This window comes from Apteryx mantelli, chromosome 7 (genome assembly GCF_036417845.1).
Source record: "Apteryx mantelli isolate bAptMan1 chromosome 7, bAptMan1.hap1, whole genome shotgun sequence".
NCBI lineage: Eukaryota > Metazoa > Chordata > Aves > Apterygiformes > Apterygidae > Apteryx > Apteryx mantelli.
Genome location: NC_089984.1, coordinates 7,499,341 through 7,524,631, shown reverse-complemented (window position 1 = coordinate 7,524,631; position 25,291 = coordinate 7,499,341). Strand labels below are relative to the sequence as shown.

At 41.3% G+C, this 25,291-nt stretch overlaps 2 protein-coding genes across 2 annotated transcripts; both read left to right on the top strand.

The window, feature by feature from the left end:
- Window positions 1-1,338: 1,338 nt before the first annotated feature.
- Window positions 1,339-7,839, top strand: STOX1 (storkhead box 1). Its single transcript, XM_067299591.1, has 4 exons — window positions 1,339-1,396; window positions 1,999-2,151; window positions 4,082-6,395; window positions 7,529-7,839. Exons 1-4 carry the CDS (start codon window positions 1,339-1,341, stop codon window positions 7,566-7,568), a joined length of 2,565 nt encoding a protein of 854 aa, XP_067155692.1. The 3' UTR covers window positions 7,569-7,839.
- A 1,242-nt stretch (window positions 7,840-9,081) lies between these two features.
- Window positions 9,082-24,932, top strand: LOC106486974 (nucleolar RNA helicase 2-like). The gene is made up of 15 exons (XM_067299744.1): window positions 9,082-9,250; window positions 9,618-9,884; window positions 11,139-11,214; window positions 11,786-11,964; window positions 13,335-13,452; window positions 14,379-14,564; window positions 15,098-15,243; window positions 16,229-16,378; window positions 18,129-18,290; window positions 19,077-19,196; window positions 20,012-20,085; window positions 20,311-20,470; window positions 20,755-20,889; window positions 23,538-23,582; window positions 24,355-24,932. Exons 1-15 carry the CDS (start codon window positions 9,146-9,148, stop codon window positions 24,553-24,555), a joined length of 2,124 nt encoding a protein of 707 aa, XP_067155845.1. The 5' UTR covers window positions 9,082-9,145; the 3' UTR covers window positions 24,556-24,932.
- Window positions 24,933-25,291: the final 359 nt, after the last annotated feature.

The following is a 25,291-nucleotide window of genomic DNA, read 5'->3' as shown; positions in this document are numbered from 1 at the left end:
TTCATTTAAAGGTGACATGGGGTTTGAGGCTGTGAGACAGATAAGGACAATGATGGCAAGACAATGTACAGTAATAAAGATAATTAATACATTTGGGCATTTTACTCCTTAGCAGCTTGGTGCTGTGTGAGGAACAAATGGTAAAACTGGCTGCAGCATGGTGTGCCTACAGCAGAGACCTCAGAGAGCAAACTCTTCACGAGAGTTATTACTGAATGCTGAGAGTCTTTTCCGATAGAAAGCGAAAGCCTGCCATGGTTTCTGCACCTGCGAGGAGTATCTTAGCAACATCACTGAGGAAACAGTATGCCAGGATGTTTTTCTGAGCGCTTTTCGTTGAACATTACTGCAGTTGTAAAACAGAGGTCAAGAGCAATTTAAGCTCTTCAAAGTGCTGTTTCTTAATTCACTTACTGAGAAAAATGTTTGCATTGTAGCTTGCTGCCTAAAGGCGAAGTATCAGGTTATGGAGTCACCCAACAAGCTATCCAAGTGCAGTTTAGTTAAACCTGAGTATCACTTAATCTGAGATGCTGCTTCTTCCATGCAGGAGAATTCCTGTTAATTTGACTTCGTTCTTTGCCTCGTGAAGTAACTGGGGGGAGTTTCTGTTGCCTTCTGCCTGCTCTGGCAGTTGAGGATACCCAGGGGCTTTCTGCACAAGAGAGAGCAGGGAAGAAGAGCACAAAACTCCAGCAGGTAGTGGGAATAGACCATTGATCTAATTTTTTAAAAAAAGCCTTTTTGTGTGAGAAGTTGTATGAAGTCATAGCCTTACTGTATGCACAGACCTCGGGTGAGTCCCTGCTCTGTGCTTCGTCATCAGCATTCAGACAATATATGATTTCAGGCTTATCCTGCACCATCCACTGGTACTGCGTCAGAACTACTCGCCAGGGTTGCTCTGCCTGGCCTTGCCGTCTTGTGATGGGAAGAGGGCAGTATCTATCTTCTGCGTCTTATAGATGAGGGAGCTGAGGTGAAGAACTAAGGCCCCATTCAGACCACTGTCCTCCTCCCCGAGTCCCTCATCTGCAGCCGAGAGGACTGTCTGCCCGCTTCCTCCGAGGCCCCGGCTGGGAGTTCAGCGCCTGCAGCAGAGCATGTCCTGCGGGTGCGCAGGGCTCTGGGAGTGAATCACAGAAAAGCAAACAGGGAAGTACCTGCTCCACACGCAGTCTTCAGATCCAGGTCTCCCACGTCCTGCCCTTGTGAGCTGGAGGGAAATGAGAACAAAACCGTTCAGCTGCTTGCGGGAGGCTCCGAGCCTCCACTTTTCTCATGTGAAACAGCAACAGTGTTACTGCCCCTTGCCAGGAGACACAGGGTAGCCTAAAAATGTGTGTGCAGTGGTGCAGAAGTACAAATTATGATTGTAACCAGTCAAAAGTCAGCGGTAAGAGGTGTCTTTGACCTCTGTTCAGTCTAGTAGATAATCTCACATTTTAGAGCCCTGTCTATAAATAAGAATTTTACCATTTCTATTCAAATCCTTGAGCTAGACAAAGGACAAAGGCTTTTGCTGGTCTCCTCCTTCCTGTGTTCTGACTCCGTGAAAACATTTTGTACTGAGATTATTGGATGCTGACTCTTTCCATTAGCTGCTCACAGAAATACAGGTTCTGCATTGTTTCATATGTAATAGTCATCTAAAAAGTCAGCAGTCATCAAATATAATTCTCTCCCTCAACTCCTTGTTTATTAAGCTAAATGCTGGGTTAAGCTAGGATTTAAAACCAAAGAAACTGAATTGCTTAAGCTAACCTTCTGTTTCTTTAATTGCAAATGTTAGAACATTAAAACCACTCTGTTTGAAGCCATTCTCCTTCTTTGAGAAATGTTTCTATTTGAGTAACTTGCCAAAGCAAATTAGTTGAGGATAAGGTGCTTGTTCTGAGGCAACACAAACATCTCCAGTGAAAATCTGTGATGTATAATAGAAAAATGAGACACTATTCCATGCAAACAACCTTTTTTCTTTCTCTTTCTGGGCTTTAGGTGAGGTGCCCCCTGTTCTCATGAATCCTCTCTCCCAATCACAGTTTGTTCCCCTGGCTGAAGTTCTTTGCTGCACCATATCAGACATGAATGCAGATCACGTGATGGTTACACAGGAAACCTTAACGGAGCAGTTAGTGAAAAATTATCCAGGTACCATATTAATTTCTCCCTTCTTTTAGAAGTGACTGTATTATCATGCTCGTGTTTCTGATATCGTGCAAGTCATCAATGACTGTTTAGAAGCACAGCTGGCAATATGGAAGAAAATAAATTAACCGGCAACTGGGGAAATACATGAATATGCACATAATTCCCATTAATCTGTGAGCATCAATAACATTGTTTTGAATAGAATAATTTTTGCAGATTTTCTTTGAGAATGAGAGAGCTGAGTATGGAAGCATGCTGAGCATATGCCTTTTCCTATGGGAAAGCATAGATGAGGTAGTTAGATACCAGATAAGGAAAAGCATAAAATTCAGTATGTGCCAGTTCACTAAAACTTTGAGTCCTCCTTCGAGAGCGAGCAACACAGAGACTGGGTAGGAGTCTACATTTGGTGTCTGCGATCACAAATACAACTGGCCTCAAATTCAGGTTTGTTGGTCAAATTCCAGCCCCTTCCTTTCCAAAAGCAAGTTAATTACACAAAAAGAGCTTTAATCCTTTTCTTCTGATGAAGTAGCAGCCATTTCCCCTAAATGTTGCACTTCCCTTTCGATCTGAAAAACCTCCAATTTCCCTGAGATCTGGAATATTTAAATGTCCGTGGGACTCTGTGAAAGCTCATTCTGGCCCTCTGCAGAAGCAGTTTGCTTGGCTTGATGCTGAGCTTCCTCTTTTGATTCTTTATAATCCGACAGCCCTCCAAATGCTACAGGCTGATCTGGCAGGCCAAGTCCTGTTCTTTTCTTCACTACTGGGGAAAATTTTAATGCAGCCCCCAAAACCGGCCCAGAAATTTGCCAGGAATGTGATATAGTCTATATGTGCATTGAGACAACCACAAAGCAGGACTTTTAGCTCAGCCAGAAGTAACTCTCAAGGTCTGTAGGGAGAGAGTGGTTTTCTTGGTATGTTTTCACCTTGCTGGAAGTTTCCCTTCTCATGGGCAGGAGATCAGCATAAGCCTGGGGCAGCAGGTCAGATGTCACTAGACTAATGACTCTGGGACTGTGATACCTGAGGGAAAACCAGCAGCTGATACCAGCTGCAGAAAGGTAAACTTTGGCAGCAATAGTCATCTGACAAACCTCTACCAGAAGCTTCAGAGAGAGTGATAAAAGCTACTGTTAAATAACCTGCCCAGAGGGAAAGGTTTTGAACAACACAGTTTGGCTTGTTTCCTGGCAGAAGGTCTCTCTCATGAATACCATACTCTGACAGACGCAGAGAGAACATCCTTTTCATTTGAAGGAGAACATCCTAAACTCCAGCACAGCAGTGCTGCTGCTAAATTCAGAAATGTGGCTGTTTTTGCCTTCTTCCCCAGGGGTGTCCTTACCCCATCAGTGAGGAATGGCCTTGAGGGAGGAAAAAATGGTTTTACTGATCTGTAAGACACTGGCTGGATTGCAGCTACCAGGGCCCTGGGCTGAATGGTGTTTCCGTGCTGCCCTCAGCTGGCTGGCCCAAGAGGGCTCTCCCTGACCCAGGGCTGCGGTGGGTGCTGGCTCTGGATTTGGGGCTACCCTTCGTGCATGTGGACACCACTGCACAGCACGTCTGTCTCCATTCTGCAGGAAGCCCCGGCGGCGGGGGGGGGGGCCTGTGTGGATAGGGTACAGCAGGGTGCAGGCACAACTGCTGGCTCTGGAAGCTCAGCAGAGTGATGATGAATTAAAAAAATCCTGCAGTTTGTCCCGTGACATCAGACGCTTTCAGGCTGAAATCACGTTTTTCCTATTCAAAACTGCAGTGGGTGTGTCAGTTTCAAACTTCCTTCTGAATCCTGCAAACTGAATTCACTGGCTATTTCATGTCTGAGTCGCTCCTAGTTCTACGTAAGTTATTTTTTCTCCAGCTCCCATTATATTTGAAATCGTATTTCTGATTTTAAATATCTGTATCTTTGTTGCAGGCATTGCAGTTCCCTCCCATAAAATTGTATATAACACCCTTGGCACGCTAATTAAAGAAAGGAAGATCTATCATACGGGAGAAGGATACTTCATCGTGACCCCCAGCACCTACTTCAACACACATGATGCCACAGAAGCCAATAAAAAGGTCCAGTCAGAGGACAGTTGCTGTTCATCACCTTCTGTCACTTACCTTGTAAGCACAGAGAACTGTGCAGACCTAATGAAAGCAAACATTCCTATGGTATCCCGTTACAGATCCTGCTACTGTTTCCCTGACAAGAATATGCTCTGTGAACAAAGATATCGGCAGCTAATGAACCATGAACCTAATGGAGGAGGTAAGAAAGGCTGCAGTGAATTGAAGCTTTCAATTCAAAATCAAGTGGTGTCCACATCTGGTGAAACCCATTTCTGGGACACCATCAAATCCCTGACATCAATGAAAGAAAAACTGAAATGTAAAAAGTTTGGCTTTGGCCTTTTCTGGCAAAGTGCTTCTAAAAAAGAAAAACGTAAGAAAGAGTACTCCACTTTTTCAGGCCAGTTTCCTCCCGAGGAGTGGCCAGTCAGGGACGAAGATGACTTAGATAATATTCCACGTGATATTGAACATGAAATCATCAAGCGTATTAACCCTATGCTTACAGTTGATAATTTAATTAAACACACGGCATTAATGCAGAAGTTTGAGGAGCAGAAAAAATATATCAGTAAAGGTACCTCAGCTGAAGTGTTAACAGTCGGGCAAAAGCATCTTTCAAAGGAGCGTGTTCAAAAGGCACAAAGTAAAAGAGCAAAGCGTGGCAGGAAAAGCAAATCACGCAAAGAGAAGCAAATTAGCAGAAGCAACAGGAAATCTCAAATACGAGAGCTAACATCCCAAAGTGAAAAACTGGAAGAGCACCTGTCACTGCCTGTTACAAACCAACAGCCATTTGATAGAGCTGTGGAATCCCAAGTCATATATAAAAAACAAATTAAGAACCCTTTTCAGGGTCTGTCGTGGAGACATAGCTTTTATGTGAAAGGGCACAAAGGTCAGATTAACAGTCAGCTGAAGTCCAGGACTCGAAAGCAAGAAAGGGGTTTACATAGACCAAGGTCTTTGGATTCCTCAAAAACCTTTGAATATGAAGCTGAACAACTGGTTGCTGAAAAGCAGGCTGACAAAGCTAAGCCAAACAAATCACTCCATGTTAATAGGTCTTCCCTCCACCTAAAGAAAGACAGTTTAAGTGAAAACATTAGCTATCCGCAAGGCAGTACTTTGCGAATAGATGACAAATGTAAATGCTTTATGGAGAGTAATATTTCTGAAGACAACACCTGCAGACGAACAGCCCCAAAAAATCCTGCGGCTGTTCAAAAATCCCCTCACTCCTACACTGAAGATAATGTGTGCAAAGAAGATGCAAAATATTCATTAGATCTGAAAGATGAGCATTGCAAGTACAAAGCTGACTCTGCATGTAAATTACTAGATCAAACATCAAATGAATTTCAAAATGTCAGCCTTTCAAATTATACAACCAATGCTAACCTGCTAAAAAAAACTAGTGTGAAATACAGACAAAAGGCTGATAAAAAGAATGAACTTGCATTTAAATATGATGGTACCAGCTGGCCTGGATCAATGAAGCCAGAAGGTGAAGGATTTACTGATGACTGCCATTTTGTGTACCAAAAAGCACACGATGGTAACACCTGTAGTTCATTAGATCTGGATGACAATTTCAAACAGAGTGAACCATGTCACTTGCATGCTGGCCATGCTTCTTCAGAATCAAAGGACTGGAATAAAGCTGTGCAAAACGTGGAGACAGCTATGTCCGTAAAAAAATGGAATAATATTCATCCAGCCCAGTACAACACAAATGTAAACAAATGTGACTCTGGAGAGTATGAATATAAGGAATGTGCTAGTCTTGCTGAATCAATAGATGGCTCAAAAGCGCATCAGAAAGCAGATTTCACTAAAGAAAGTTGTTTTTGCAGTCGGGTGCTTCTGACAATTCACAGAAAGGAAGAGGAAACTGGCCTTACTGCATGTGTGAAGACTTCAGCTGTAACAAATTCCTGCAACGCTAATGAGGCTGACTCAGACACTGAAACTTTGCAGAACTCCACCTATGACATGGGAGAAGACCTGGCATGCTGTGTTCTGGGCCCACAAGCCAAAGAAATGGGAAACCCTTTGGTGAAAAATGGTCTAATTTTTAATAATGCTTGTACTGTGATTTCAGGAAAGAATCACTTAGCAGGAGCAGAAAGCCACAGCATTACAGGAGACAGTGGAATTGACTCCCCAAGGTAAGAGAACTTATGCAACTATGTTAGATGTTTTATTTTCAAAATAACAATCTGATTTTTAGGGAATTGTCGCTGTAAATTATAAATCCCCCTCCCTAACAACAAAATTATGATGTTTAAAAACTTTTGTATTATAACCCAGAGAAATTCAAATTGCATAGTCTTAGCATGTCTTTTAACATGAATGTTCCCCATAAATCAGCTATACAGATGTTGTTGTTTGGATTCTTCTTCATGAGCAAGAAAGTATTATGAGCTCCATGTTACAAATGGAGATGCCAAAGTGCAGACATGTTAGGAAGCATGGTGATGGATAAGCTAAATGTGATCCTGTAACAGAAAGGTTAGCTTGTATTGAAGTTGCCATGTAACATTACAGACATTGTCATCTTTTCTCCCCTTGTAGACTAAGAATAAAAAATCCTTTATAAAGGTTTTCAGTCATAATGACAATGACAAAAAGCTGTCTGACTTGCTCACAGCTGGCAGCAGGATGTGTATGTCACCTGAACTGTGGCTTCTGCTTCCTTTTGTATGTTTCACGCTGCCTGTAACTATGCAATCTCTTTCTGAAGAGATTTTCCACTCCATGGAAGAAATGTTGTTATGAAACAATATTTTATATGGTTGAATATATAAAAACTACAAAACTGTTAACGTAATCTGAAGTAGGAAATATTCATCTAAACTGGCAAAAATGTAAGTTAAAATGTTGAGAGGGAGAAATTATACCCTTTTTTTAATAGCATCATACATTCTCAAGAACCAAAATGACTGGTATTTAAGCGTAATTAAGCCACTTGAGTTCCCATTAGATATGTATTATCATTTAGAGAAACTAGTATATGAAGGAACGGATCATGTACTACAGTTTTAAAAGAAATGCTGTGTTTTTCTCCCCCCCCCCCCCCCCCCCCCGCTCTGAGGCCATAGAGACTGTGCATTCTTTCAGTGTGCTTCTAGTTTGTTACTTGAATATGGATGCCTGAAATCTTTTGGACACTCTTTAGCAAAAAACTTCAAAGGATTGTTTTGATTGTTTGTACTTAAAATGTCTGTGATACTAGAAGCTAAGCCAACTCTGTTTATTTCTAGAACACAAAGTCTGACATCTAATAATTCTGCTATTTTAGATGGACTGAAAAGAAGATAAAGCTTCCTGCAAAATTTTGAAAGCATAAATAGTAATGCAAAAGGTGGAAGGCCACTTGCAAAAAATTCCTTGCTGCTGATTCTAGTCATGTTTGATTACTTTTTCTAACTCAGTTTTGTAAACTTTCCCTTTGTAACAATATAACAGCGCTGTAAATGCTATCAGTCTCATCTGTGAGGCTGTTCCTAAATTCAGAGCTGTTTGTTAAAACTTTTGTCTGTGGTATTTTGAGTTCTGCTGTGTATTCCTGTTGCTCTCATCCTTCAGTACTTTTTGTGACTCTGTTTCTAATAAAAATAAGGACTGATATACTTCATTCGTATCACGTTATTAACCTGAAAATTTTATGTGTTGCTCTAACAGGAACTGGACCACAATAACAGGCCTATTTTATACTGTAGTTCTTAGAAGCGTTTCGTGCTTGTGAAGCAGACCCTGAACTCCCAACCTTATGTCAGAAACCAAAACAAACTCAAAGCAAATTGGCACGCACCTTGTTCATATAAAAGCTCTCTAAATCATGAAGAAGAAAGCTTTTCTCACTGGGTTGCTGTGGAGACAACTACTGGGTCTCTTTACATGTGGCAAACCAGGATTTAGTCTTTGCAAATGAAGAGAAGGCATCGATGCAGGAGGGAAGGGATGAGGTCAGGGCTGCTGTTTTAAAGTGATCTTTACAGCCTCGTATGTACAGGCACACCCCTGTGCTGCTGCTGGCCAGAGCTATTCTTCTGCTAAGGAAATGACAACTGTGACAACTGCTTTCCAGTTTTTACTTCGTAAGATGGGTTTAGACTTTCTAATCGTGTTTCCTTCCTGTGACTAGAAGTGGCCCATGCTGTTTTCATGACCAAAGGGTTGGGGTCCTTTTTAAACTTGGTCATACAGAAGACCTCAGGCTCTTCTTTGACTTCAAATACGAATATTGAAGCCTGTGTCCAGTGGTAATGGAGGCAGAAGGCTAAATGTGCAGGGACGAATGTCAACACTATCAGCAGTCTCCTCTGGGAGCGTGTCTCTGGCTGTGAGGAGAAGGGAGAAGCCCTGGCTGGGGCCGCGCAGGCCACGGCTGCCCTCAGCCAAGCCCCCACCGCCATCTTTGTCCTCAGGCTTCTCCAGAGCCCCTCGGCCCCTCGCTCACGCAGCGCCAGTGAGCAGCTTTTTCGCTTGCTTAAAACCCCCGCCCAGGGGCTTAACCAGGCACTCGGGGCTCGGTACAACGCTGAGCCCCGGCGGGAAGCGGGGAGGCGGCGCGGGTAGCCGCTGCCCGCGGGGCCGGTGCCGCCCGGCGGTCGCCCGGGCCCGCGCCCGTCATGGCGGCGGGCGAAGGCGCGGCGCCTGCCACGAGCCCTGGCGGCCTGCGGGGCATGCCGGGCCTTGTAGTCCCGCGGCGGAGGCCCGGGGCATGCCGGGCCTTGCAGTGCCGCGGCCCCATTGGCTGGCGCGGGGCGGGGCGCGCGCGGCGGAGCGGTTGCGCCGCCGCCGCCCCGCCCCCGCGTTGCCGGGGCGGGTTCCGGGGTGGGGCCCGTTCCTGTCACACGGCGCGGCGGCGGCGGCGGTGGCGGCGCGGAGCGGAGCGGCCGGCCGGCTAGCGGAGATGCCTGAGGCCACCCGGTTTTGCGCCAGCAGCGGGGCCGAGTCCGAGTCCGAGAGCCCTATGGAGAGCGAGTCGGCCCTGGAGAGCAGCCGGCGGCGGCGCAAGGTACCGCTGGGGGCTCCGCGGCCCGGCCCGGCGCGGCCGCCGGCCGTTGCGTCGCTCGCGGCCTCCGGGGGCCACGTGCGCTTCCCCGGAGACCGGCGGGTGCGTGACCCGCGGGCCGGGGCCGCCGGCGAGGGAGGCGCTGCCGGGGGGGGAAAAGGGGGGGGCGGTTGAGCCCCGAAAATGAAGGCTGGGTCAGGGAAATGCCCGCTGGCGGCGGGGGGGAACCGTCGCCGTGTGCGACCCCCCCCCCCCCCCCGTGAGTAACTGAGGGGTAAATCTTCGTTTTTAACTCTCTTCCGTCCTGCCTTCTGCTTGCTTAATGCACGTGTGTCTTCATTCGCGGCTATGTCGCTCTGTGGCCTACCAGAAGGAGAAAAAAGAGAAGAAATCTAGACACCACGACAGATCGAGGAGGAGGAGGTCTCCGTCAGATGAAAGCGAGCAATCGGAGGATGACCTTGATTCTCCAAAACTCAAGAAAGCACGGAGTGGAGATAAAGAAAATGGTGATAGTAGGGGAGAAAGCCCGGAGCACACGAGGTTATCTTCCCTAAACCTTAAATCCACCCACAAAAAACGGCACAGTAATTCCAGCGAAACGTCAAGTGGTGACTGTGACAGTGAGCAAGAGCAGGTAAAACTAATAATTGATTTAGTTATAGTGATGTCTTTAGCTTTCAACTCCTGTATTGCAACAGGATTAAATTTATACCAAGTTATTTTTCATTTTTGTCTTATTCTACCCAATGGGGAGACTGCTGCCACTCTTCAAGGCCTAAAGCTAACTGAACTGTCTTTTGTGTCCATTATTTGTAAAACTTCAAAATTCTGAGAATGCTTAAGTTATCAGTGTGGCGTGGTTTCTTGACTTCGGCAGCCTAACACCATGGTAACTGTTGGCAGTCGGACAAGCTGCAGTGAGATGGTGCTTTAATATGATTCAGCACCATTAGATGTGGTTGTAATTGCCAGAAATATATTTTAATTGGTGCGTTTTTGTTAGTGTGAGTTCTTTTCTGATGAAATAATAATTAGCTGTTTCTAGCTAGTGGAAAAAGAGAACATTACATATTTACCTGTGTGTATGTCTGATCTTATTAAATAGTAGTTAATGTGATAAGATGCTCCCTAATACAATAAAATGTGTTGTCATGCTAAGCTTGTATGTCTTTTTAAACCTTTCTGTAAGAATAATTTTTATTTTGTCTGAATATTTTTTGCTTGATTTAGGTTCTTTAAAATTACTTGATGAACCAATTTTTTAGAAGGAAAGCATATCCTATTGTACCTAGGATTTGCTCTGAAAAGTCTTTATACCTGGTATTTTCTGTTGCTTGTTTTTGTTTATCATTCCAATTGATGCCAAACAGAGCCTCTAGAATTTCCATAGTTTAGCATTCTTTCCTCTCCTTCACTGCTTAAATCACTGTATTGTTAAAGTGATATGCAAGTAAGTAGGAACAGTTGATAGTGATCTGCCTTTTAATGTTATTTTGAGGATTGATTTCTGTATCTGTAAATCACTATACTGAATTTGGGAGTAGGATATAGACTAAATACCAAGCTTAGCTCTTGCCTATTGCAACAAAGTATTCTAGGCCATCAGGAATTGTTTAAAAATATTATTTTAAAGTTTATTGGGGTATTTGGCACTTGGAGAGTTATGCCATTGGATATGAAATGGGGTCTTATTACAGATCACTTTTGTGCAACTCTGAAATATGATGTTAAGTAAAACAAAGAAGGGTCTGCAGCTGCATTTGTGATATTGTCACTGAAAATTTGACCTTTGGATATGACATTAGTGCCTATATCATTATCCTGAATTTTCTGAATGATCATCTGATACTCATGTGGAATGCTATCTGAATTGTTGTTTACCAAACAGGAGTTGACTGAAGAACAGAAAGAAGGTGCTTTCTCCAATTTTTGTATTTCCAAAGGGACTGTTCAGCTTCTTCAAGGTAAATTTCTTGGCATCACGTGATCACAGAAAATAAATGATTTCTGTCATGGTTCTTTTGTGCTTGGCATATTCAGTCAGCATTTGAGATGTGCTCTGCTTGTGTGTATGCAAGCACAGATGTTACACAGAAGGCAAAAGTTTTATTTCTGTGTGAGTAAAAGAATAACAGGTATGCTTAGTATCTTGGACATTAGTATGGCTGATTTAGTATGAAGCTCAGATAAGAGTAGAAATGGTTTTGGCATGCAAGTAACAGATCTCCTTAGATAAATGGAGACTATCACATAAATAAAGCCACAGTATTTTAAGACTCCTTTATTGAAGGATAGTAACACCATCTGTCCAAGCTAGCAGTATCTCTAGTGATACGAAGCTGGAGAATGGGTTAGAAAGTCCCAAGGCACTCTTGAAGTTGAGCTCTGTGATGAAATATATCAGTGAAGGCGGTGATATAGTCCTGACTTGCTCTAGAGTTGGCGAATGTTCTGCTTGGGATGACTTCCTCTGAAGACTGTGCAAGAACAACTGTAACATGATTATATTAAAGGAGTCTGTTTACATTGCCACAGCTCGAGGAGTAACATACCTGTTTCCTGTGCAAGTAAAGACCTTTCACCCAGTGTATTCTGGCAAAGATGTAATTGCTCAAGCGCGAACCGGAACTGGGAAAACATTCTCTTTTGCTATTCCCTTAATTGAAAAGCTTCAGGCAGACACACAGGAAAGAAGAAGAGGCCGTTCACCAAAGGTAACTAAACTTAGCTATAATGGGTATTTTTGCTTTGTCATATGTTTGAGTCATTCAGATTTTTAATCTACTGGAAAAGTTCTTCACGTCTGTGCAGGGATAAGCTAACCCATGTTAAAGGCTCTTTGACAGCCGTGTTAATTGGGGCTGTGCCTGCATCCTGTGCTGCCTCATGCCCTCTGGTCAAGATCAGAGCGCGACGTAGCTCTATTCACTTGTCAGTTCCCTCTTGCTGCTTATACCAGAAGACTGACATTGCAGGGGTTCGACCTATCGCTAGTTATTTTTGGCCTCATCTGCTGGAGTCTGGTAGTCACTGGTATAAAGCGAAGATCCAAGAGACTGTGGGATTTGATGTTACTAGTTTAGGACATCTCTGGATGCCCCTTTTTTTTCCCCAGGTTAGCAACAGATTAGAGACCTTTTTGATTGATAAGACTGTTTACTTAAGCATGTTTGTTTAAATGGTAAGTAGTGGAAGATTTCCAGAATAGGCTTATTTTTCATTAGGACCACCACCAGGTGTTGAAGCTTTTTCTCCAGAGGATGCAGACTCATTACTAGCTGCTTGCGTTCTGCAAGGGAATACAGATGTGCTGTGTATCTCCTTTCACAAAATTCTTAAAATGATCTCCAAAACTAGACAGGGCAAAGCGGATCATATCCTCATTAACGGAGGGAAAACTTATTTTGTCTGTTGAATTCATCTTGTCACCCATCTCACAGATTACCTGAAACTTGTACTGCGGAACTAGAACCAGATGTTTTATCCAGATTCAGAATCTTTACATCTGCCAACCTACATAGATGGTGGCTGTCTGACTGAGAATGCTGGTTGCAGATTTGGCACAGTCTTTTGCAGAGAAAGGAAAGCTTTCTTCAAAGAAGTCAAGTCTTAAAATAGAAAAGTTTTCAGGCCTTATTCTACCATAGTACACCGTTTCTTACTTTCTTTGATGTGTGTCAATGTTGAAAGAAATTACAGGACAAGTATTTTAAATTTTTTTTTTGTCGAGCCACTGCTACCAGGTTTGCAATCACTATTAAACTAAAGCATATGCACATATAGAAGAAAATTCTTATAGCTGATAGCTTCTAGAGCCAAAGTTAGGTAAGATTTAAGTACCTCCTGTATATCACATTTAAAAAAAAAAAAAATTATCTTGTCCTAAATGAATGTGTGCTGAGGGAGATTAATGATGTTCAGAGAACCTTAAGCAATGTATTTTCCTGATCTTTGCTTAGATAACTTTATTTCAACCTGGATTGTTTTTAAATGGTGTAATGTTTAGACCTAAACTGAAGTTTAGTGGCTCCTTGGCAGAAGTCATGTTGAGAGAACCTCTCTATATTGTTTTCCTTCTATCTAGGTATTAGTTCTTGCTCCAACGAGAGAGCTGGCAAACCAGGTTGCCAAAGACTTCAAGGACATCACAAAAAAACTCACAGTAGCTTGTTTTTATGGAGGAACTCCATATAATGGACAAAGTAAGTGACACTTTTGACCAGTAATTGAAATATGGATTGACTGGCGTATTTGAGAAATGCAGCTGGCTCTTTCCAAACACACACTTGCATTCAAGAACTGGAGAGCATTCATGGGGAATTCAGTAGCTCGGTATATATCTTTTTATGGGGGGAAATAAGTATAGTTGTCAACTGTATTCTTAGTATTTGTCTACTAATGTACTTTAAACGAAAGTGAAAGAGACTGTGCTCTGTGTGTGTGTACAGAGTATTCAGTCTAGGTTCTTGTAAACACTTATATTTTGTTTTAAAAAACATTAAGTCTTAGAGCTGTGGGTGGGTATGATTTTTTTTTTTTTGCCTGATAATGGGATTGTATGTTTAGAAGATCTGTAAGTTGGAGAAGAAGTTGTGTAGTTAACCGTCTTGATAGTCATACAAAGAGCTAATTAGTGTAGGAATGAGAATAAGGTCTTTTGTCACAATAGATCTTGTCATAAGTCATTTGGGATGAAATTTTTTTTTCATGAAGAACTTAGGAAAGAGATGATTCAGTAATTGAGACAATCAAATGAAGAAATATTAAAAAAAAGTTTCTTATTAAAGCAGTCAGACAATTTGAGAAGAACTAACTTTTTCCAAAGTATGTTAAAACAAACTCCTAGTTTGATCCTTAATATAAATCATGGGGTGATGGATGGGGGGATGAGTGGTCGTCCCCCCCCTTTCAGGAAGAGCAGTAGTGCTTTTACCTATTTTCACCATTTTTTTTCCCCTCAGTTTCCTCCTCTTCATAATTTGCTCTAATGTCCTTTTGTGGGGAAAATTGTTACGATGTATGTTTTAAGAAGCTGTTGTCTCATTATTACTCAGTTAACAAGTCTTTCTAATGTACAGAATGCTCACTAGTTTGCTGCTAACTTCTTTTCTTTCCTGTTTTTTATCAGTTGATCTCATTAGAAGTGGCATTGATATTTTGGTTGGCACACCTGGTCGAATCAAAGACCATCTTCAGAACGGCAAGCTGGACCTTAGCAAGGTGAAACATGTTGTCCTTGATGAAGTCGACCAGATGTTGGACATGGGATTTGCTGAACAAGTGGAGGACATATTACGAGTTGCGTACAAGAAGGGTAATCTCAATATTTAAACAAATAGTAAGGAATATTAGTAATCATTAGTCTACTGAAACCCAGGTATGTTTTCTGTAGCTTGCAAGCTGGCTTTATTTTGAAAAGACTGAATAGTATATTCTAGGAAATGTGCCATGAAGGTAATATGCAAAGAAATGTTGCAAAACTGGGAATCATTCATAGGACCTTTGCAAAGCTTAAAATCCAGTAACTAGGGATTTTTAGACAACTTTGACACCTATCTGTAAGTTGTACTTGGATCTCTTCCAATGGAAAGGAATTAGAAGCTTTTTGCCCTTTACATCATTTGAAAGCAGACTTTTGTTCATAGCTTTTTTCTAAACTTAAGAATAGTTTGACTTTCTAGAGAGGTTTTTTTTTCCTCTCCATGTTGGTAATACATAAAATTTAAAAATTGGAATTTCACTGTATATTTTAGATTCATATTTTTAACTTTTTTGTGTGTGATAAACTAGTATACCTCTATAAGATGCAAGAAACCAAGGTTTTGAAACATTGTTCTGTGTTTTAAGATTCTGAAGACAATCCCCAGACGCTACTGTTTTCTGCAACTTGCCCACATTGGGTGTATGACGTAGCTAAGAAATACATGAAGTCTAAATATGAGCAGATTGACCTTATTGGGAGAAGAACTCAAAAGGCTGCTACAACAGTAGAAGTGAGTAACCTATCTAATGTGGAATATTTTCAGTTGTCTTCCCTTTTCCTTTCTGCCTGAAATGGTCATCCCATTCCAAGCTATATTATCAAAAAAGTTGCTGTGAGAATTATTTTTTAGGCATAGGACACATTACAACTATTCAGACTGTTGCTAGGTTTAGGATGTTTCTCCTCTTAGAACATCCAGTAACCCTATAGACTTTCAGCCCACTGTGCTTCAGTTATCAGTTGTTTCTGCTTTCAGAGAAAAGCAGGACCTGAATTTATCTCAGAGTTGCAAGCAAAAGGCACACATTAACATTAACTTGGCTCTCTTAAATTACCACAGACATCACCATTGAATTCTGGTATTCTGTATAGAGGAGGCTTTTTCAGACTTCTAATTTTTCCCCTCACTAGGCCTTTGCTTGCTCTGCAGTAAATACCATAATAAGGAATACAATACATGTATGTTAGAAGCCTGAATTAGTTTTCTTTACCTGATAAAGTAAGGTATTTATTTCTGTTTAAATATTGTTTAACAGTTATTTTGACTGACCAGTTATACATGTTACAGTTGTATCAGTGGGATTGAAAGACTGTTAATCTTGAGTTTGCAAAGAACTTGTAAGGCACTGTGTTCATTTGTATCGCTTTATCTGACATAAAGCTGTAGTTAATAGAAATATGGTAAATTCTACACTCTTGATTGTCCTCCAGAGAAATAGTAGGTCATCTCCTGTTTTTTCCTTGCTTTACAGAGGTGATATGTATACTGTCACCTTTTTTTCCTCTTACTGTAGTTATTTTGCTTAGTGTTAGGCTAATCGTGGTGAACATACAGGCCTTATGGATTCTGCAAGTTGCAGGAGTGTGAGTTAGCATGTTTTGTCCCTCAAGAAACTCCAGAACTCTTTAGTATTTGTGGATTTTACAGTTTCAAATATATTGAAAGAGAATCTCGTGTTTTTATGTAAGCTAAACACTGGAATTCTTCTCCACAGCATTTGGCTATTGAGTGTCACTGGTCTCAGAGAGCTGCAGTTATTGGGGATGTCATTCAGGTCTACAGTGGCAGCCACGGGAGGACCATTGTCTTTTGCGAGACCAAAAAGGAGGCGAATGAGCTGGCTCTGAATGCTTCAATCAAACAGGTATTTAATCTTCTGTATTGGATAACAAAACCTGTCACAGATATATCAACCCTATGTTGATATCAGACCTTTGTGGAGTTTGAAAGAGTGACTTTCAAAGTGGATAATGTACGTTTTTGCAGGTAGCCTGATGGTTTCAAAACTTTTAAATGCCAAAAGAACCCTGAAAAAAAATGGTTGAAAGTTTATAGCATTATAGTCTTCAAGACTGGGCTGCACTAATAGATACTGGGCTATATAGGATTTTTTTATTTTATTTTATTTTTTTAAGAGAAAAAGGTCTCATTGACATTAAATGAAACAGTTGCAAATTAATTTATCCTTCAGAAAGCACTCTCTTGGGTTAAAATACGGTAAGAAGAAGATTTGAGAGCTACTAGAATAACAGGTCTTGGTACTTGAATAGCAGTTACAGAGCTCCAAGACTGACATTAATGGTTTCAGGCTATATCTGTGTTTCATTAAGATGCTTATTAGCTTTTAGGAAGAGTTTAAAGGTGTATATATAGAAATAATTTGGTCTCTCAACTCTTGTGAATGGTCTTTAGTTTATGCCAGAGATTTTTGCTACAGCATTCTTTAACCCTGGTAGAAGATAACTAGTTGATGTAGTGGTGTGGCAATGTCTAAGATGCGTTGCGACACTGGTGCTGCGTGCTCCTTTATGGTGGTGGTATCACAGCAACTTCTTCTTTTGTATGTGTTTTCATGGAGGAGATGGGTTACCTTATGTCTGGAAAGCAGTGTAGCATTGTGTTCCTAGGGAAAGGAGAAGCTTTTTCATCTGCCACAGCTGTGTTCAGGAGTGTTTCTCCCACACTCCTAGATGACCTCACTAACAGCTAAACCTGAGCGTGGAGCCTTATCCTGCGTTACTGGTGGCGTTAGTGATATCAAATCTTGCATAGGCAATGCAGAACTCTGATCATGGCAGGTAAGAGAAGGAAATTACTTAGATGTTTCTGATTAGCATTTTAATGCTTGCTAACGGAATATATGCCTATTCCCTCTCTCAGGTGACATTAATCTAAAACTGTCTGAAAATGATTTTTTTGAACTCTGTAGTGATCCTAACATTGTGTTAGTATTTTTTAAATCACTCTGTTTACGTGTGAAAAGCATGGAAACAAACTATAGGTAAAATATTGTCAAATGTGAAGTGGAGAAAAAGTGATTTTAATTTGTATGTTTTGGTCTTTGTACGTGTGATTGCTGTGATATGGAAGGACTTTCAGAATATTTGGATTTTTAAAAAAATCTTTGAAACTGTAATTTATTTATTTTTTTTAAAGACCGCTTCTATTTTTGATCTTTAATTGGGAAATTGATTATATTAAAGGGGAGTAAGAGGTAACACTATTTTGGAAAAGGTGTAAAATTGAATATTGTGAAGGCCTGAGGACATTCTGTCAGAGATGCCTATTTGGAAACAACCTCAGTCTGGCACAGAGGGCACGGACTGAAAGCTGGGACGCAGATGTTATATCCATCTCTAATTACTGTGGCCTATGATAAGACATGCATTGCTATTCTGCTTTCCTTACATTGTTAAAGGTCTTTGAGGTATATGAATAAGAAGCACTGAGTAAATATTGCAAGACACCTAAAATATAAATTCTGATAATTCAGTTCTCTTGTATCTTGCCATATGATAGCTATTGTATACCATGATATTGTACCCGGAAGTGACCATAAAATGGAGTATTATTTTGGATTTTGGTACAGTCCTGTAATAATATTGTTTTTTCAGGATTGCCAGTCATTGCATGGTGACATTCCTCAAAAGCAAAGGGAGATAACACTGAAAGGCTTTAGAAATGGTGCATTTAAAGTTCTGGTTGCAACAAACGTAGCTGCCCGTGGTTTGGATATCCCTGAAGTTGACCTGGTTGTGCAAGGTTCGCCACCAAAGGTAGGAGATGGGTATGTTGGGTGTTTTGTAGTATAAGTTATCGTCTTGTTTTCAAGTAGTAAATGTTACCAAGCAATGGTGTTCACCACACACAGTTTATGAGCATTGCATTTAATAGTAAGAAATATCCTGATATACAGATGCAGTTTCTTAGCTGATATCTTAAGAGTGCATCAGTCCATAGTACGTTTGAAGATGGTCTTTTTTAAAATGTCTTCAGATAATACTTTTGACAGTATCAAAAGGTTTTGGTTGGCTTTCAAAGCTGTCTAAAGCATCTCCCTTCAAGGCCATATATGGTTATTGCAAGTCTGGAAGCAGGGAGGCGGGGGAGAAAGGCTATATATGTCTTGCAAGAATGACTCACTAAGTAGGGACATGTGTGAGGAGGAGGCCTCAACAGTGAGAACATTGGCTGAAGTTTCAGTGAATTCACTAATAATGTCTCAGAAACCATGTTGCTCAGGTTGACATGCAGGAGCCATGAGTGGCCCTGTATAGAGGTATACACACTCAAAAGGTTTCTCAGGTTCCCTGTGGTGATGCCAAAACAAGGCTTAGTTGACCCATACTCATGATTCTGGCTTTCAAACCATGCTTTTTAGAGGGTTATGGAAAAGCTTACTCTTCTGACTTTAAATTAAAAAAACCACTGTTTCTCTAACTTCTCAGGTGCAATTATTGAGCGTTGTTTGGGCTTAACTAGAACAGCTTCTATTAAGTTATGAACCTAACTTTGAATGAACTGATATAACTGGATAAAGCATAAGGTTATTTATTTTGAAGGATGTGGAGTCCTACATCCATCGTTCTGGACGCACAGGTCGAGCTGGCCGAACTGGGATCTGTATCTGTTTTTATCAGCGAAAGGAAGAAAATCAATTAAGATACGTGGAGCAAAAAGCGGTAAAGTATAGTTTTCTTCTAGTCATGAGCACTCAAATGTAATGTGATAGTGTAGCATATAAAATTTTCATGTCTTATTTTGTTCAATAGTTTCGTTATGGAATATACCTTATAAAAGCATCCACTTGAGGCTCAGTTTATCTTGGAGAGTTCGGGTACATAGTCATTTACTGTGGAGCAGGCAGCACACTATCGATTCTCCTACCCACACTTTTTCAGCAAATGCCAGCGAGATTGTACCTGTGGAAATGAAAAAGAAGCTAGATGGATTTCAGTTTACTGTTCACCCTGGCTTATCACGTGCTCAGTGATCTGCATATTTGTAGCTTTACTGAGAACTGTTACTCCGATTTATACACTTTGGCTGTCCCATACGATAGCTTTCTCACTGATTAAACATTCAGTTGGGATGAGATGGTTTAGTCTGAGGCATGTAAAATTCAGGAGACTTGGATTTAGAAAGGCTGTGTAACATGTACTTTAATTTTAATCTGATTTACTTGGATTTATAATACTCTGTAGAGTATATAGGCCTTTTTTTCTGGAATAGTCAATGTGGTTTCTATTCATTTGAGTTCAAGGCTACTGGATCATTTAAAATGACCTATGTACATTAAATGCTTTTAAGTGTTACTGATTTTCCTGTGAGCTTAACCTTGTAATTTTCACTAGCAAATGTAGGGAGTTAAAATGTGAAAAGCCCAAGAAAAATGTAAGGTTTAAATGCTTGTTTCATTGGAAACGAACAATATTTCTTTCAGAACTCAATTATTTATGGTCTGTAACTTTCATCTGCATTTCATTATAAATTTCAGGGCATTACATTTAAGCGTGTTGGTGTTCCTACTGCTACAGATATAATAAAAGCTTCCAGCAAAGATGCCATCAGGTATGTTCAGTGACTTAAGCCCTATCATATCTTCTTATCTTTCTAATTCAAAATGGCTGTTTGAATTGCTTATGGCCGTCTCTCTGTGAGAGTGGTGATATCAATCAATAACTGATCTCTATTAACGTCTTAGATTGCTGGTTTTTCTTCTGTTCCAGAGTCCACTAAATACCACTGTGTAAATTTTTTTCCTTGTCTAGCAGTCTTTTTGCTTTAAATACTTAGGTGTCTGGATTCTGTTCCTCAAACTGCTATTGAGTATTTCAAAGAATCTGCTCGGTGGCTAATACAAGAGAAGGGGCCAGTTAATGCCCTGGCTGCAGCTCTAGCCCATATTTCAGGCGCTACTTCCATTGAACAGCGCTCCCTGCTCAACTCAGATGCTGTAAGTGTTTAGCTTAACATTTGTCTGGAATTTGAAAAAAAACCACTCTACTTTAATTATTTATCTCCTTATGATTTTGTTTATGGGAACTGTAGTTAAGCCACAAAGAACTACTTTTTTAGTTAAAAGCAGAAATATGGGAGAACAAGTACATTTATAACCACTATAACAGTAGCCATTTTAAAAACTTGGTTTATAACCTGTGAATAAGCAGGTTTCTCATGCCTGGTAGATGAATTGAACCTCTGACTGAATGAAATGTAAGAAAATTTCTTACTCTTTAGGGATTTGTTACAATGATACTACGCTGCTCTGAAGAAATAAACAATATGAGCTATGCTTGGCGAAGTCTGCGAGAGCAGCTGGGCGATGATATCGATAGGAAGGTGAACAGAATGTGTTTCATCAAGGGAAGAATGGTAAGCTTTTTTGCATCTTTGCTGCTGTATGCTCTTGTAGCCTTTTCTCAGCAAATATCAGGAGAGAGATTTGTGGCCTATTTTCTCCCCATTCAAGGCCCTGTTGACAAGGGCCTGATTCTCTGGCAGAAGGATGGGCCTAATTATTTTATTAGTGGTCATCTCAGGGATGTAGGGCTCTGCTCCACTGGCATGTTAAGGAGGAAGTACAACGCAGTGTAACTGTGAAAGTCTCTGTAGGGCTAACTATATGGGTAAAAGGTGTGAACTGTTTATGCTGTACCTTTATGGTTAAATGTAGAACAGGATTTCTTAAGACACTGTCAGTTCTGATAACGCATGTCTGTCATTTCTGCCACCTAAAACTGAAAGATCAGAAAATTATTTTTGGTCTGCGTAGATGAAATTGTTACAACCACTGTAGCAAAACTCAATGCGAGGCAGTTATTTTAACAAAACTAATTCACCCTTTTCTCTTGGACTTCACGTACATTTTCACAAGGATGAGAACATGCATGATCAAGCAGTCTGTCTGGGATGATTTGTGGTGACACAGAGGACAAGGGATGCTGCCTGTTGAGTCCTCCTCATGTCTCCTGGGTTCTTTAGCAAACATGTACTGTGCCTTCTGTACCCTTAAGGAGTTGACAGTGATCTTTTGCCTTTTTATTATGTTCTACTTCTGTGAGTTATTAGACAATATTGCCGATTTGTTTGCTCTTTCTGCTTTTCTGGGTGTAGTTTTTGTTTTCTTGATCTGGGTGTGTTGAGAAGCTGCACAGAGAGATACTGTGATCTTCATGACTTACTAATTTAGGTGCTGTCAACACATGCCATTCTTTTATCTCTTCTTGTGCTATTATTTTTCTGGTGCTTTCATACACCCCTACATTTTTGTTAATATCTAAGTTAAAGTTTCTGTTACAGATCTCTACACAAACACTTGGTAAATGATAACTAGTCAGTTTGGATCCCCCCTCCCCCTTTTTTTTCCCCTATGATTTATGTGGGGGTGGGGAGAGGGCAATAGTCAAACTAAAAAGACCTCAGAACTGTTTGAAAAAATGTTGTGAGAACACTTCAGAGACAGATGTTGAATGAACTTTCATGTAGTGATTTGTAATAGCAGCGTTAAGATTGGTATGAATGGAGGTTGAATGTAAGGGTTTTGGAAGTACCAAAAAGAGGGAGATGAAAGAAGGATGAGTGTTGATGGCACCTAGATTAGCAAATCATCAAAAGTGCAGCACCTCTACAAGCAATACCACATACATGCACAAATCTGGAAAAATAAGAGAGCCTAAAACAAGGGGCAGCCTACACCCCAACTAAAGCAAAGGACTGCAGGCTCTAGCCATTAAGAAACAATGTGGGAAGATGAACATTGGAGCCTTAAGACATCCAGCTAAGGAAGGAGAATGATGGTCCTAATGACTTGCAGAGGTGGGATGGGTGGAGATAAACAAGTTCATAATCACTGTCAGCTCCTAAAAGATGCAAAAGATACTTTCAAAACAGCATGGCAAGGAATTCTGGTCAGAGCAAATGGGTGTATGCATCCTGGTGCCTCAATGCTAGACAGACTGCTTGGATGCATCTTGGTACTTGGATATGAGTCTGTGAGTGAAATTGGTGTTTTGTTTTGTTTTTAATAAAGCCACCTTCCCTTCCTATGAAGTCTTGCAGTTTACTTTCTCACAACGTTGCAACATTATTTACTTTACTTAAAATAATTTAAAAGGAGCAAGCAGATTATAAAACAAATCTTCAATTTCTTTGCAGGCAGCAGATGCATGTGTATGTTATGAATACATATATTCTAAGGCTTCTTTCTAGCCTTAGAACAAAGTTGTATGATTGTAAATGTTTTAAACAGCAGTTTTAAGATGTTTCTTAAAATCTTGACTTAGGTGCCTTGTGTATACTCTTCTACATTCCACCTTTGTAAAAGTTGACCTACACATCTCGCCTTATGAATTTCATATGTAGTCTACCAAGTTTCTTGTCAAGACATTTCTGATTTTAAATTTGACTTAAAGGACATTCTTTATGCCAGCGAACCATTTTACTATCTCTGTGTCTCTAAAGCTTCCTTTTAAAGTGTGTCCTTCTCACTTGCTATTTGATATTGGCTTCATTGATAAGACTTCTCTTATTCCCTTGCTTCTGTCTCTGTTCAAAGCATTTTTCTATATTTGGTGTGGGGAACACTACAGACAGTTTTCCATATCACAAAGCTGCAACTCTGTATCCAAACTTCTGATTTGAAAGAATTTACAAAATGAGTAATGCACAAGCCAGTGGACTACAGTTCAGGACGGAAAGGGTTATAAGCTTGTTAAATAGCAAGGAAATACAACTTGGAAGTGCTGTCTATGCAGAGTAAGGAAAAAAATACATATATATTTGAGAAAACAATAAAGAAGTGCAAGTATCAATGTTTTGTGAGACACTGATGAAACTGTGTACAAAGATTTCAAAGTATGTTGTGTCTTTGACTTAATACTAATCACTTGTCTTACCAGTTTGAAATGCAAAACTTTGTTTTAGTACGTAGGTTTCTAGCTTGTTGTGTTTTTTTTTTTTCCTAGTTGTAATCAGTTAGAAAGGTGAGATTTGAATCAATTAAAATTATTCTCTCTCTTTAGGGTGTGTGCTTTGATATTCCTGCAGCAGACCAAAAGGAAATAGAGGTACTTCCTTAAGTTTCTGGTTACAGCAGACTAGATGAAACTGGTTTGACTGGGTCAGGCTGAAGATTTTATCTGGCCTGTATCCTGATTTTATAGTGGCCGAAAGGGATGCCAAATGAAGGAACAGAAGATCAGAACAAGCATACACTGATCATTTAAAATATTCCCCCAATCTTCAAAAATCTGTAGCTTGAGACTTTCCACTGGGAAGAGTGGTGGTGTGAACTCCCCATCCTTGTTACTGCTGCGGGATTGATTTTTTGTAGACATGTGCTTCATTACACTTAAGAGAGCTTTTCTCCATGTTGCCATTCTCTTCACCCAGAATTCCCTGCACAGAAAAGTGAACTCCAGATGAGATTTTTCCTTTGGCAGAATTAGTATTTGTATGCCAAAATTCCCTAGACTTCCTTCTGATCTTTCCTTCAGGTATTATTCCCTTAGCGCATCTCCATACCCTCGTGCCCTAGCATTTGTTCACTCCTGAAACAATTTTTTGGTCCGGATTGGAGGTTAATTGAGGGTTGGGGTGAGGTGGGGTGTTGGAGGATCAGTGGGAACTGCAGCTGCACTCCTATCAATGGAAAAGTGTGGAGCTTTTATTCTTAACATCTTGAAACCTGTGTTGAGCAGTCTAGTTAGAAACTTAGATACCGTGCTTTTGCTAACAATTTTTCCTTGATTGTTCAGTCGAGCCAATTTAATAATTATGAAATATACTGTATTTGTGTTCCTAGAATTTAACGTGATCTGTGTGACTTTGTTTTAACAGGGAAGATGGGAAGATTCAAAACAATGGCGCTTGTGTGTGGCGACCGAGTTACCCGAGCTGTTGGAATCGCAGCGAGGAGGAGCAGGAGGCAGTGGCAGGAGTTTCTCGAGCTCCAGGAACGGACGGCGCGGCGGTTCTGGTAGAAACAGATTCAGAAGCAGAGGCCAGAAGCGAAGTTTTGACAGAGCGTTTGATCGCTAACTTCAACAAAGCGGGAGTAGAAAAATGGGACTGAAGTATTTTATATCACATTCAAATAGTCTGTTCCTGTATGTTTGTACCACTTTGGAAAAAAATCTGTCATTCAGATTTTTTTTTTTTTTCCTCTCAGTACTACTTTGGTCATAAGCAAGATCCTGTTCACTTCAAAAAAGGGAAGAAAAAAAAGGCAAAGCAAGTTTCCCTTCTTTCTTGTGTTGTCATCTCAGCTGTGTGTCACACCTAAGCCCTCACTGCAGAATATGGCTGTTGCATTGAAAAACCGTAGCCTGGCTCCCTGTATAATGTATAGACCTTAACTGCCGGTTGGTCCCTGTACATTTTCCAAAAAAACAAAATAAATATTATTTTACACGTTCGCTGGTGCGCGGGCCGTGCTCTTTCAGGAGCGCTTTGGGGCGGGAGCGGGGGGCGGCGCACGCGTTTGCGGGCCCGGCGGAAGGGGCGGGCGGAGCCGGGGCGGGCGGAGCCGCGCCGGGCCGCGCCGGGCGGGGGGTGGCAGCGGCCGCATGGGCGCTGCGTGGGGCGGCGCGGCGCGGCTGGGCCTCGCGGCGGCGCGGGGCGGCGCGGCGCGGGCGGCGCTGCCGGGCGCCCCCCGGGCGGGCGCGCTGGCGGCGCGGGCGGCGCTGGCGCTGGCGGCGGCGGGGCCGGGCCGCCCTCGGGCCGCCCTCGTCGCGGCGCCTCACTTCCTGCGCGCCGCGGCGGGGCGCGGCCCTTG